At 39.4% G+C, this 12,625-nt stretch overlaps 1 protein-coding gene across 1 annotated transcript in view; it reads right to left on the bottom strand.

Moving 5' to 3' along the window:
- Positions 1-12,625, bottom strand: part of adgrl3.1 (adhesion G protein-coupled receptor L3.1) — a 118,938-nt gene that overhangs the window by 64,047 nt on the left and 42,266 nt on the right. The window contains exon 5 of the mRNA XM_080464352.1: positions 2,356-2,465. Coding sequence (XP_080320478.1) covers positions 2,356-2,465 — 110 coding nt within the window. The remainder of the gene's footprint in view (positions 1-2,355; positions 2,466-12,625) is intronic.

Genomic DNA, 12,625 nt, shown 5'->3' with positions numbered 1-12,625 from the left:
ATGATTTGTAAATTCAATATAAAGGGCCTCAGAAAATATTCAATTGTTTTGTATTTTGTTGTTTTTTTTCCATGTTTTATTTTCAAAACACATCTTGTTGACATTATGGAGTGCCTGTCCATATGGTGGATAAAGACAAATTCAACAAATATTGAATAAAAGAATGTCATTCATTCCAATAACAAAATTTTCCTTTTAATTTGCCAATAAGAGTAATATCCTTTTTTTTTTTTTTTCACTTTGAAAGTGTACCTGAAGTATAAGTGTCTCGAGTGGAGCTCAGCAGCTTTTCTCTGGAGAAACATGCGGCTCTTCAGCCCTTTTCTGTAGCTCGCATAATATTACATGTAAAGAAACATTTTTATTTTTATTTCTAACTTTGTTGCACAGCAGACACCTTTCAGAGGGACTCCATCTCACAGACAGAGGTGACATATGTGACACTTATATTAAAGAATGGTTAAATTATGTTTACTACCTGATCTGTGCTTTCTACTATGGGTGATAAATTAGTATCAAACCATCAATTTTGGTAAGCTCACAATGAATGAGTCCAAATAAAGAATAAAGAAACGTTTCAGAGAAAATTAAGTTTACCTCGAACCAGACAGGACGCTGGTTTGCCTGAAAGAACAAAGTAACTTAAAAGCGGAAACAGCTAAAATGGGTTTTAAAATGTTCTTAATTTTAGTTCTAGCATTCTATAAATGCATTATAAACCCTGTTTTTGTTTTATTTTGTTTTAAAGACTTAGCACTAGTTCTCTGTAACAAAGTTGCCGTTGTTCCACTAAAAAGACTTTTAATGATGAACTCAGAAGTAGAACAATAACATGTATTATAATGGTGCTACAATATAAATGTATCGCTAAAGCAAATATACTTTTCTGTTTTTCTTTCCATTTACACAAAAGCAGTTAAAGTATTCTTTGGAAATAAAAGTTAAAAGCACAAAAAACAGCTCTGTAGTCATAATTTGACATTTAAATGTTTTGTGGCTTGTGGCTCTGTACACACGTTACTTAGTGGAAAGTGGACAGAAATGTCTCTTTTGGTGATAAAGGCTGCAGACATCTGGTCTGGAGTATATGCGGTGGTTGTTGACAGTCACTGTCTCCTGATCTCTGAGTATCCCAAACACAGTGACCTCGACTCAACTCTGTCCTTGACGGTTTCCCGTGTGGGACAGAAAGCTGCTGCTGCTTCGCTAAACACTGCACGCTATGCAATACCGGAACAAAACACTGCTCTCTTGAGGTCTGTCAAAAAAAAAGAAGCAGCCATGGAGGAGCAGGAAAATAATTGATATCAGCAACGTGCAAGTAAATTCAACGATTCCAATGTTTTATTCTCAAGTACTGTATTTTTCTGCTTCCATGTTTTCTGCATTGCAGATATGATGAAGCTATAAATTTAAACCTGAACATTTACAATTGACGCAATATGGTACGTCGTGTGATTTCAAGGAATAAAGTCATATTTTTGCATACTTTATCTCCTTCGCAGCTCACATATTCAAGACTTTTTCCTCACCCTTTCTGCACTACAACTGTGCTATAATTTTTAATTATTCATAAGAACAATTGAGTTTTCACCTGCTAGTCTGCCTTTGGTTGGGCTTCCTGCCTTGGCAGGTGTCAAAAATCAAATATAGCAGCTAGATGAACAAAATAGAGCGTTGACAAGGAGGGAAGCTGCACTGCAGGAGTCGCATGAGATTTTTTTTTTTTTTTTTCATCAAGTAGGCACCGGTGCTGCAATTTACCTTTGCCTTTAGAGAAGCCCTCTAAGCCGGAATGTAGTGTAAAATAAACATCAAGGATAAAAAGATGTCTTTAATCCACTAAGTCTCTATGCTGACGCCTTGTGCATTCATTATACAGAGAGCCGTAACCTAGATTTGAAGGATAGGACCCTAGTAAAACAAAAAGTTCCACAGTTGTTGGGATATTTTGTTAACATGGCCCAGGAAGGCTTCACTCCAGTGAATAAGACCTCCCAGTCCGTCACAACTCGGTCAGAGGTCAAATCACCATCTGTCAACATTTGAGACTATCCTGCTTTCGCATTCTTCCACCCTCTGACTTTCCCAGGGAGTGATATTATTATTAATTCCCGTATAAACTTACTTTGGCTTCAGATTACTGATGTTCAGTCAGATTTACAGAGGGTATTGTTGTTAATAAGAGGATGAAAAACTGATGCTTTTACAGTCTATTTTTACAGAAAACATTCACTAACAACTTAGAATTGAATCACTTAAACACAGATGGACTTGTGGAGGGATGAATAGTAGGAGTCATACTGCAGACATTGGAAACACGGACTGTTCAAACTGTAAAAAATGTGAACTTACTGTAAGGGACACACTCATACTGGACTTCCAAGTATTTGTATGTGCCGGGGCAGGGGTCAGGGAAGACGTCCGGGCCGGCCACCACTGCACACTGGGTGCGGTTGTTGCATCTGCAGAGATGAAGAGTGATAAAGAAGCAGATATGTCAGCTCCACGCATGCAGATAAACAAATGCATTTAGGATTACCCATAAAACCTTGTGCTCTTAGTATTTGGAGGAGCGTCACAGGATATGAACGTCAATCACTGAGCAAAGGATATGATGGCTTTCGCATCTTTTAGCCATACGATTAACACTGCTTAAATGGAAGGAAACACTCCCACCAAACTTTAAACAATGGATCAAAGACCTGATGTATCTTCTGACATCGGAGAAAAACTTGTTACACTATAAACAATTTCGCTCAGGAATGTTATGTTACATGGAAACTGTTTTTAGATTTTATAGAAAAAATTAACGCTATATTGTAGCTCTGTGATAATGACCTCATATTGTTGCTTGCATATTTATAACTTGCCATTAATTGCTTTATTTCACATCATTCTATTTTTCATCATCTTTCCTTTTTCCTCTTTTCTTCTCTGTTATGCAAATATCCTAAGGTTGTTTTAGGGAGGGATGTACATGTAATTTCTTGTTGAATGTTTGATCAATCTCAATTACATTGAGATTGATGTAGCTCAGACAAGGTTTTGACAATTTGTGAAAATGATGACAACTTTTACTTTAATTGTCTCACAATCACAGTGCTCAAAATACAGGAAAATACAAAACACCCTAAGACTAAACCTATTACAACCATTTTCATCACATGCTCTCTGACAGGCGCCATATACATATAGAAATAATGAGTCATAACATGCAACACAATTGTTGGACTACAACAACTTGTCTTTGGTCAGTAATAACAGCCTTGATTATCATTTTTAACATCTTCATTAGCCTTCCATAAAACATCTATTTTAAAAAGTGCATTGTAAAGTGTTAGTTGTTTTGAGTGAGAGTTTCAGCTCAGACCAATGCGCTTCATATTTTGTGGCGCAGTGTACACTAAAATGTAATATAACTACTGATAAAATTCCCTACATTCACCCTGACACTGAAGTGTCATCTGTACGTAAGGACCCTTTATGTTGATGGTAAGAGCCGTCAATACGCCCTCAATGTTACACCTGGAGTGAACATCACAGTAATGGAATCGTTGAGTTCACTCAAACACAAGGTGGCCCACAATGGTTTCTGAAGAGCTTCGGTACAAGGACACTTCTGGCGTGTGTGGGTGTGTGTGTGTGTGTGTGCGCACTGCAGTGAGAACAATAACCTGTCTTTAAGAGTATTTTGCCCCAGACTCCAGATAATTAATTCTAATTACCAGGGGGGCCTTCTCCTCTGACACTCTAAAAGTAAGTATTCTTCACTCTTATTAACACAGGTTATGTGAGGCAGCACAATTTACATAATTCCTATGTTGCTCTTTGTGGGTTTGTCTTTACATGCATGTAAATGTGCAACTGTAAAAATGCATGCATTATGCTTAAGTGTAATTAAACACAGCACAAAAGGTACTTCTCACAATCGAGGAAGATTTGTTGGGACAGGACCAGCGCTCATATATTACCATGAGAGATACATGTGATAACGTAAAATCCAGCCCCACTTTGAAGTGCCACTTTATCTCAATGGCACTTTCTAGTTTAGATGAATTATTGAAACATTGTGAATGAAGAATATTATGTACCAGAACAGGAAGAAACGACACATGAGAAAAGAACTATTTTAGGCAGACTTAGAAACCATCTCTCTTCTGCTTTGAATATTTTCTTTCAATTAGTAAAACCCTCCTGTCTTTCCCTCTCCGCACACCTGTCAGACAAACGACATTTACATTGAAAACATTCAGATTCTCCAATTGAGATATTTTTTAATGAGCATGCTAAACCCCTCAAGTCTTTTTCTTACGGTATCATTCAACAATTTGCATAATGAAATATGCATGAGAACTAATTTAATTTTTAGTTCCATAGTCACATATAACACAGAGAACTAAGGTGGACTACAGAGGAGTACTTAGGGTGACATTTATTGATATGTATTGCCGACCGGTGTATCTGTGGTCAAGTAAAGTCTTATTATATTTCAAAAGGTTTAAAACTCAATGCGTTGCCAGATCTGTCATATTCTAATAACAATGCCCACATGCCTCTTCTGCTCCCGCCCTCCCTTCTCCTTTCTCGCCTCTGTGCTTTTTAATTTCTTGCCCCGGTGCCTTCATCATCGGTCACCTGTCATCGGTGCAAGTTGTGGACTGAAGGGGGGGTACACAAAACTGACACGGCAGCCACAACTTTGCTCACAACACTGGCCGAGTGGCCTACGCAGTGGTGAAAGCGCAACAGACATTTAATGACATGTTTTTTTCTAGATTAAAAACAGTCCTCCAGTTCATTTAATTATTAATTTCTTACACTTGTTACTTTTGAATTTGCTTATTTCATATGTGTCAAATGTTTCTGTTAGGCCCATTGTGTTAGCTACACTATGACACTTATTCTCAGTTTTGTGGATATTAATATACCTTGGCTAAGTTATATATGGTTTTGTTGAGCAACATTTGCACATCCAGAGACATTCTGAAAGGTTTGCTCGCTGTATAAATATACTCCTATATGAGCTCACTATATCATGTTTGATATGCTTGTTTTTTTGTGTTTATTATGTTTACTTCATCTTTGTGACGCTTGCCACACTTGACAAGGATAGCAATTTAAATCTGTCAATTACTCTGCTGCGTTTTAAGGGTTTGTTTCTCCAATATGGTCAGTGTCTTTAGACAAAGTCCATGTTATGATGTTGTCACATGGGCAGACAAGTGGTTTGAGCTGTTTCAGTGAAAACTGCATGCTCAAAAGTGGTGCCACATGCGCAAGAGAAGGATTAATTATTTCCACACACAGACTTAAAGGAAAAGAAACCTGAACACTGGTAGCACCAAGAAGCCCAGGGGCTTTCTAAAAAAAAAAAAAAGTCTTGTTCTTAAATAATAAGGAGGAAAGAACATATTGGGCAGTGAAGCCACGCGATACCAATAAGTCACAGTATAAGCCCAGGAAAATGCATAAATAACCAAAATACAATACATTAAAGAGGACCTGCTGTGACAAACAGGCAGGCAAGACGAAAGAACGGATGCAAATGAGTTCAAGAGAGCAATAAGAAGAGAATTTGACTTTTGAACTAGCTGTGGTTCTGTGTGTTTGTGTATTTATTTCTGCTTTTTAACACTGCAAAAGCCCGTCTCCGGACTTTCCTGGCTGAGTCATAAAGCACTGAAGGTTATTGACTGGTATTTTAAATAAAGGGGTGTAGGGCAAAGATTCCACATAATCTCTTGGCCATTCTATCTCTCTGCTATATCACTCCTTCCTTCTCTCTCTTTCTGCACTGGCTTTCTTTTCCTTCTCCCCACACACACACTAAGCCAAGATAATAAACCAATTTCTTCTTTCAGCCTTTGTCTTCATCCCTCCCGCCTAGGAATTATTCCTCTCCATTCCTCCTTCGTAGGCTTTCATTCCGACTGTCTGTTTTTTTTTTCTGTCTGTTTATCTGTCTTAAACCCACTTAGCTGCAGTTTCCGGAGTCACACCCTGATGTATGTGGTAGGCCCCTTATTGCAGCCGCCATACTCCCTCCCTCTGTCCCCCCGTAATACCTTTCTCATCCCTGCCTCCCCCAGGGCGTCATCTCTAGCCTCCCTCTGTTTCTCCCTCCATCCTTAGTAAAGCCTGTGCTGACGTCACCATTATGACTGAGCCAGTAGTCTGACTCAGATCCAGAAAAGACCTCCTTATATTCCCAATACACCCATCTCCCCCATTTTTTTTTCTGTTTCTGTTGCCTCTCTGCCAACATGTCTATGCAGCAGGATAACAAAACATGAAAAACAAAAATCACAATTCTCATCCTCACTGCATTGTGCCTCATGATTAATGTATGCACAACATGCACTCACATATGCACCCACACACCTTTGCAACATCGTCTTTCAAGTACCAAAATGATTCTATATATTCATTGCATGCTTTTCTCTGTGTTGGCAGAAAAGCACCCTCTTTTTTTTCTTTTAAATTAGCATGACCACATCAAAACAAGGCAGTGGCCTGGATACCGCCTTGCCCGCTGGCTGTCTTCCTTCCAATGTACCACACACACACACACACACACACACACACACACACACACACACACACACACACACACACACACACACACACACACACACACACACACACACACACACACACACACACACACACACACACACACACACACACACACACACACACACACACACACACACACACACACACACAAACAAACTATTCACTAACAAAGCCGAGCTGTGGCAGACAGGAAACGAAAAAGCTGCGATGCTGCAGTGGGTGCTGCTGTTGTTATTGTCTCTGATGTTTTTCACTTTGTTTGGCAGACCTCCCTTCACTCCATCTCTGTCTCCGGCTCCATCCCTCATATAAACATAACCGACTGCCTGATGATTTGATGAGGCGGACGCGGGCTGGCGGACCGTATGCGGGTATTTTTATGCATATGTGCAAGCACATGCGTGTTCCTGTGAGCAGATATAAAATGGTATAAATATTTCAGTGTGTGTACGGGTGCGATTGGCTGCATGTGTGTGTGCGTGCGTGTTCGCGTGTGTGCTTAAATGCAGATGTGTTGGAGAACTATATAATTACAGAACAAGTGAGAGCTGAGAACTAATCCTCATGAGTTGAAAGATGTGTCTGGGAGTGAGTGACACACAAAGCTTTAACACAGTCCTTCAGAATCAACATTTCAATACAGTCGAACCACTCCGGAGCACTCTGAGTCATCATCCAGAGTGTGGTAACACAGTTAATACATACAAACTTTCGGAATTGGCGTCTGGACATTATAAATACAGTTCTGAACACGGTAGATGGTGCCCCCCCCCAAAAAAATGCAATGATTGCATGCAAACAAAAATGGATTGCGGTTCAATTTGCATGTCTTTTACCGGTTGTCAATCAAGAATACAACCTTGAGTGACATCACATGCAAACAGGAGTATTTAAATATTTAGTGTGCTTCAGGTCCTGTAAACAGGAAAACCATCTCGAAATTAAGCAATGCCATGGTTTCTTTTCTGATCGACAGGTGAAAAAAACCTGATTCTTGCTTAACTATGTATGAAATCCTAGTTTGAAACAACGGCTCATGATTTGAAACAGACACAGGAAGTCTGAGCGAGCAGTTCAACTTTCATCGCTTATTCACTGACCCACGGACTCCCCCTCCTTTTTGTAGCCGTGGCTCTCACAGTCAACTGCTTTAACACACACTCTTCAGGTGAACACACAGCTGCTTTGCCTGTTTTTCCTTCGTTGAGACGCTACGTTAAGATTTGGAGATGTTTATTAAGTGAAAGCAGCAGCGGTAAGATAGCACATCACAAAAGTTAGTGATAAACATTGCAATAAACATGCATTTCACATGCATGTTGAATTTATTTTTGGGGAAGCTGTATAAATTATGGACTGTTGCACCATTATAGAAAATTTCCAGTGTGTGTCTTAACACTTTGAAGATGAACATAAACTCCCTGTTCTGGGAAATAACCAGTTTCTGTCAGCTAGCGTCTGTTTCCGTATCAATGTTTAGGTTCACATGTAGACATGGACACATGGAGCAACAGAAGCTGTGAAGAGCTGTGAATTGATTTTGACTAATTGAGTAAATTTGACTTCTACTAGATAAACGCCATGGTGAGAGCAGCTTTCCATATACATCACTGGAAAAGCAGCACCTGTAGAATAGTTTCTGTGTGTCACAATTCTCCCAAAACACCAGAATTTATTAAGAGAATTGGAACCACTGAGTCCCATGATATTAAGTAAGCAATGCAACGATTTTATTTTATTCAGTTTGTGTTTGCGAGGAGCTTAGAGGAAGTCAGCCAGTGCACCCAGATGAGACCTCGGATTGCTCTCAGCCAACTAAACTGGAGGGAAAACCCAGTGCACAAACTTCACAGCCCACAGATAGATGCAAGATACATTAAAGAGAAGTCATTAATTAGGAGACTTCTATATAAATGAATGTTACCATTGCTTTTTTTAAATACATCATTGGGAATCAGATTATGACACGCAATATAATAGTTCATAAGGTCACTTTGTTTACTTCAGTTTACTAATTCTTTGAATTATTAAGTGTTACATTCCACAAATAGCAAACAACCGAAGAAGGTTTGCTTTATTTCATGCATTTATTTTGAACCAGAGCCCAGATTGTAATTCCTGAAAGACTGGAGCAACATGTTTCAAAGCTACTTTGCAGAGCATCTTTTGGCTTCTCTTTTCACACCAGCAGGAACATTGACGCTTCACAATATTGAGAAATCTCTTGGTAGAGCTCCCTCGGAGAGAGGTGCAATGGTCGAAGCATGTAATATGGACTCATGGTGCGCATAATGTCACCGTCTTATTTTTCTCAGCTTGCTCACCCACACTGTGAAGTAACTTGCAGAAAACAGACTGGAACAAACATTTTCTGCTTTTGACAGTTGGACTCAGACATGAACCCGGAATCAGGCAAGCTGAGGATTGGGGACGCTTGGGGATGCTTCAACACAAACACTTTCTTGAACTTATTATCATTATTATTGAATACCTCCCTCATATTTTCTGTTACTTCCAAATTGCTGCTTAGAAACTGTGCTACTATCGTAAATTACATGATTAAATTGTGGCACAAAACATTGAGAGAGATGTTGCCGTTTTGCTACTTTCCATCCCTCCTTATCATGAGTAACTCTCGATACTGTGTGGTAAATTGGGAAGTTATCTATAAACACTATTGGTTTTCGACAGGTTTTACTCCATATAATTGTCACATAAAGGTGTTTACTGAAACTCACTTGCTTCACCTATAGTAATGCCATGATGGTAACTTAAATGCATTAATCTTGTGGTGATGTATGCCTGTTCAATTAAAAAAAGAAATGTTTTGCTGCAAAATATATAAATGGCCTTTTCAGTTTAAGATTTTGTCAAAGTTCTTTTTGTTAGTCTTATACCGTTCTATAATCTTACAGTGATTGGATAAAAGATACAAAACAAAACCAAAAGAAAAAAAAAGGAAAAAAGCACATACAAATAAATTAAGCAGCACTTGAAAAAAGATTATGACTGAGGACGAACACTATAATTTACAGTGCCTCGAGGGCTAACATTTTCTTCAAAAACAAAATTAAATCTGTACTTTGATGAGTCTAAAAACATCTCTCATATCTACAAAACAAAAGAATATTCAAAAAGGGTTTTCATAATCTTGCAAATTGTCTGACAAATAAACTGAAATGAAAAGTCCAACCTGTTATGAATGAAGCATGGGGGGGCGGCTGAGCAGTTGGAAAAGCATAAAAAAAAAAAAAAAAAAAAAAAAAAGGCAATTTGTGGGGAATAACAAAACAGAGGAGGAGAGATGATTTCACTGGGCTCTTTATGTCCTGCGGGAGTTCAGGAAACCCATTTGACAGTAGACAGAGGATAGTTACTGTATCTGGCTACAGGATAAAAAGCTGTTAGGCTAGCCACTCTCACCCTCTTGCTTTTCCTCACACACATACACACCATGGATAAGATTCTTCTGCTACTGGCCTCGTTTCTGCTTTATTAGCTCCCTGATGTGGTTACACACACACACATATATAGAGTGAGGCTGTTTGAAGCTGGACAAATGGAGTGGTGGAGAAGGGGAGGAATACGGGGGGCAGCAACTGCGTAAGGATGCGGAGGAACTGGGGTGTATTAAGTAATCGAAGAGTGATGCAGAGAGTGTGACTGACAGAGTTAAGAGAACGGAAGCAGCAGTCAGATCCCTGTAAGGTTTGTGCACGTCCTAATGTCTACCATAGGGTACAGCAAGGCAGATGCATCGCATCCTGTGCATGCACCACATTTATGAAGAGACGGACAGATCTGTCGCTTTGTTTGTCTTTCTCTCACACGCGCAGACGCGTAACACGCACGCACTTTGCGGCCGTCCCTGCATATATTTCTGTCAGCTCTCGACCTGTCAGACAAGCCACAGGTAAAATAATGTTGTTTTCCCTGCTGAGAAAAAAAAAAGGAAAACAGAACTATGTTGCATTATTAATGTTTGGTTAGAGGAAGCCACTCTTTCTCATTCTTCCCTCATTCTAGCTAAAAATGTCAAGTGTCATTTCTGACATCTAACGCGCAGTATAGACAATGCAATAATACACCTATATACCCTGTTGAGTATTGGCTTTATTGTATTGCTGTCATTCCTGTGTGTGCACAAGCAGAATCCAACCTAAATTTAAATCCAGAGAGATGTCGGTGATGCAAATGACAGCTGCATGATCGGAAAGCAGCACTGTATACTTTACCGGTGAATATTAGGATTCTGAGTCCAGTACAACAAACTGTAGTCAAGTCACTGAAAGTGCTCCTCAAAAACTTTCTGTGAAGATGGAATTCACCAAGCAGCTTTGATAAGTAAATGGAAAATAGTGCAGACAGTACTTCAGTCTGTATAATGCCTCAAAGACTGCTAAGATAATATATGGCAAAAGAAAGTCAGGGTGAAAGGATTTCAATACCAGCTGCTGGAGATATTTTTGTGAAACTGAGCAAGTGGATGTGCAATGCATGTTAATTCTTGAAAAAGAATCTATTTGTTTTGACAAATCACAAATGAATGTCATTTTTAAAAGATATTTTCTCATAAGAAATCATTTTGCCAACGCTGCTGAACATTATATACCTTATCCTACATAAAGGTATATAAATAACTTGCACACACAAACCCTCTTCCCTCTGTCTTCCTCGCAGGCTGACGGCCAACTACAGTTTTTTTGAGCTCCGCCATTTCTCCTCTCCTTTTCCACTGGTAACCATGGCAACCTCACATCGTCCGATTCCAGGACGCACTCAGGGAGTCTTCCACCTTGTAGCATTCCTTTGCCGAGATGCCCGCGTTTCTGTGTGTTCCCCCTGTGCCTTACATCCCGTGTGTGGATTTCTCCATGTGACACCTCTGTCTTCAGGGCTTAATCCAAACAACCTGCTTACACAAACTCCAAATCCTTCTTAAGCTAAAAGACAAGTCAAATTTCATTCAGCTGGGTTGTCTCACGCGATCGGTGGAGAGCACGGCACTGTAGACGACACAATTACCATCAAGACGACAGAGCCGCGCCACCGCGAGACGCTCACTTGTAGGATTCGTTCAGCCTCACCTCGTGAGGATGTGGTTCATGTGCTGGGGGAGGACGGTTGTTTCGTGTGTCCTGCTTAGGATTTGAGCGTCGCCATCAGTGTCAAAGTGTCAAGTTGGTCAGGTAGTCTGTCACCATCGACATGTCAGCATGTCTGAGGCACTGTTTCACATGCCAGACTCTGGATGTGTCAGACTTTGTGTGTGTATAAGGGAAAAGAAAAAAAACCTGCGAGAAAGTATGCGGTGTCGAGGTCATTCTCCTACCATTCTCAGGCAGCCATGTAGCTTTGGTGCTCAGTGAAGCATGATAACTAAGGTTAGCAGAGGCATGGTGACAGGAGAAAAGGGTCAGACAGTAGAGACTTTCACATGTGGAAATACAGAGTCTTTGAGAAAACACCACAGATGTCAGTCAGGTTCAATGCATATCTTTCTTTATTCAATGTGCAGTCACATAAATATCCCTATAAAAAAACCTTATTGCTAATATAAATAAATAATTTTGTATTATATTTAAAAATAGATTTGTACAAAATAGATAATCTATACTTGACTATACATACACACATATAAACATGCACACACACACACACACACACACACACACATACATACATAGTTTTATATATTACAAAATGTATACAGTAAGAATATCGTATAATATTGAAGACAGAATATTTTAAGTATTGTATTCATACGCATTCATACAGACAGTGCACCCCTTCCTCTCAATATATATGTTGACACCCAAACAATTACATAAAATATACTAACATCCACCCGTGTACTGTTCTTTTTACTGTGAAGTCCAGATCCCCCTCTGTAGTTATAAACCCTCTCTCTCTCTCTATATATATATATATATGTATAATAATGTTTGCTTATTTGTGCTACAAATCTGTACATGTTTCAGTGTACCTGAATCTTTCTATCTTCAATATTTTTGAACTTCTATGTGCCAGCGCACACCCGCGTACA

This window comes from Lipophrys pholis (genome assembly GCF_963383615.2).
Source record: "Lipophrys pholis genome assembly, chromosome: 5".
Taxonomy (NCBI): Eukaryota; Metazoa; Chordata; class Actinopteri; order Blenniiformes; family Blenniidae; genus Lipophrys; species Lipophrys pholis.
Note: the sequence above shows the minus strand (reverse complement) of the source record. Positions and strands in the feature narration are given on the sequence as shown.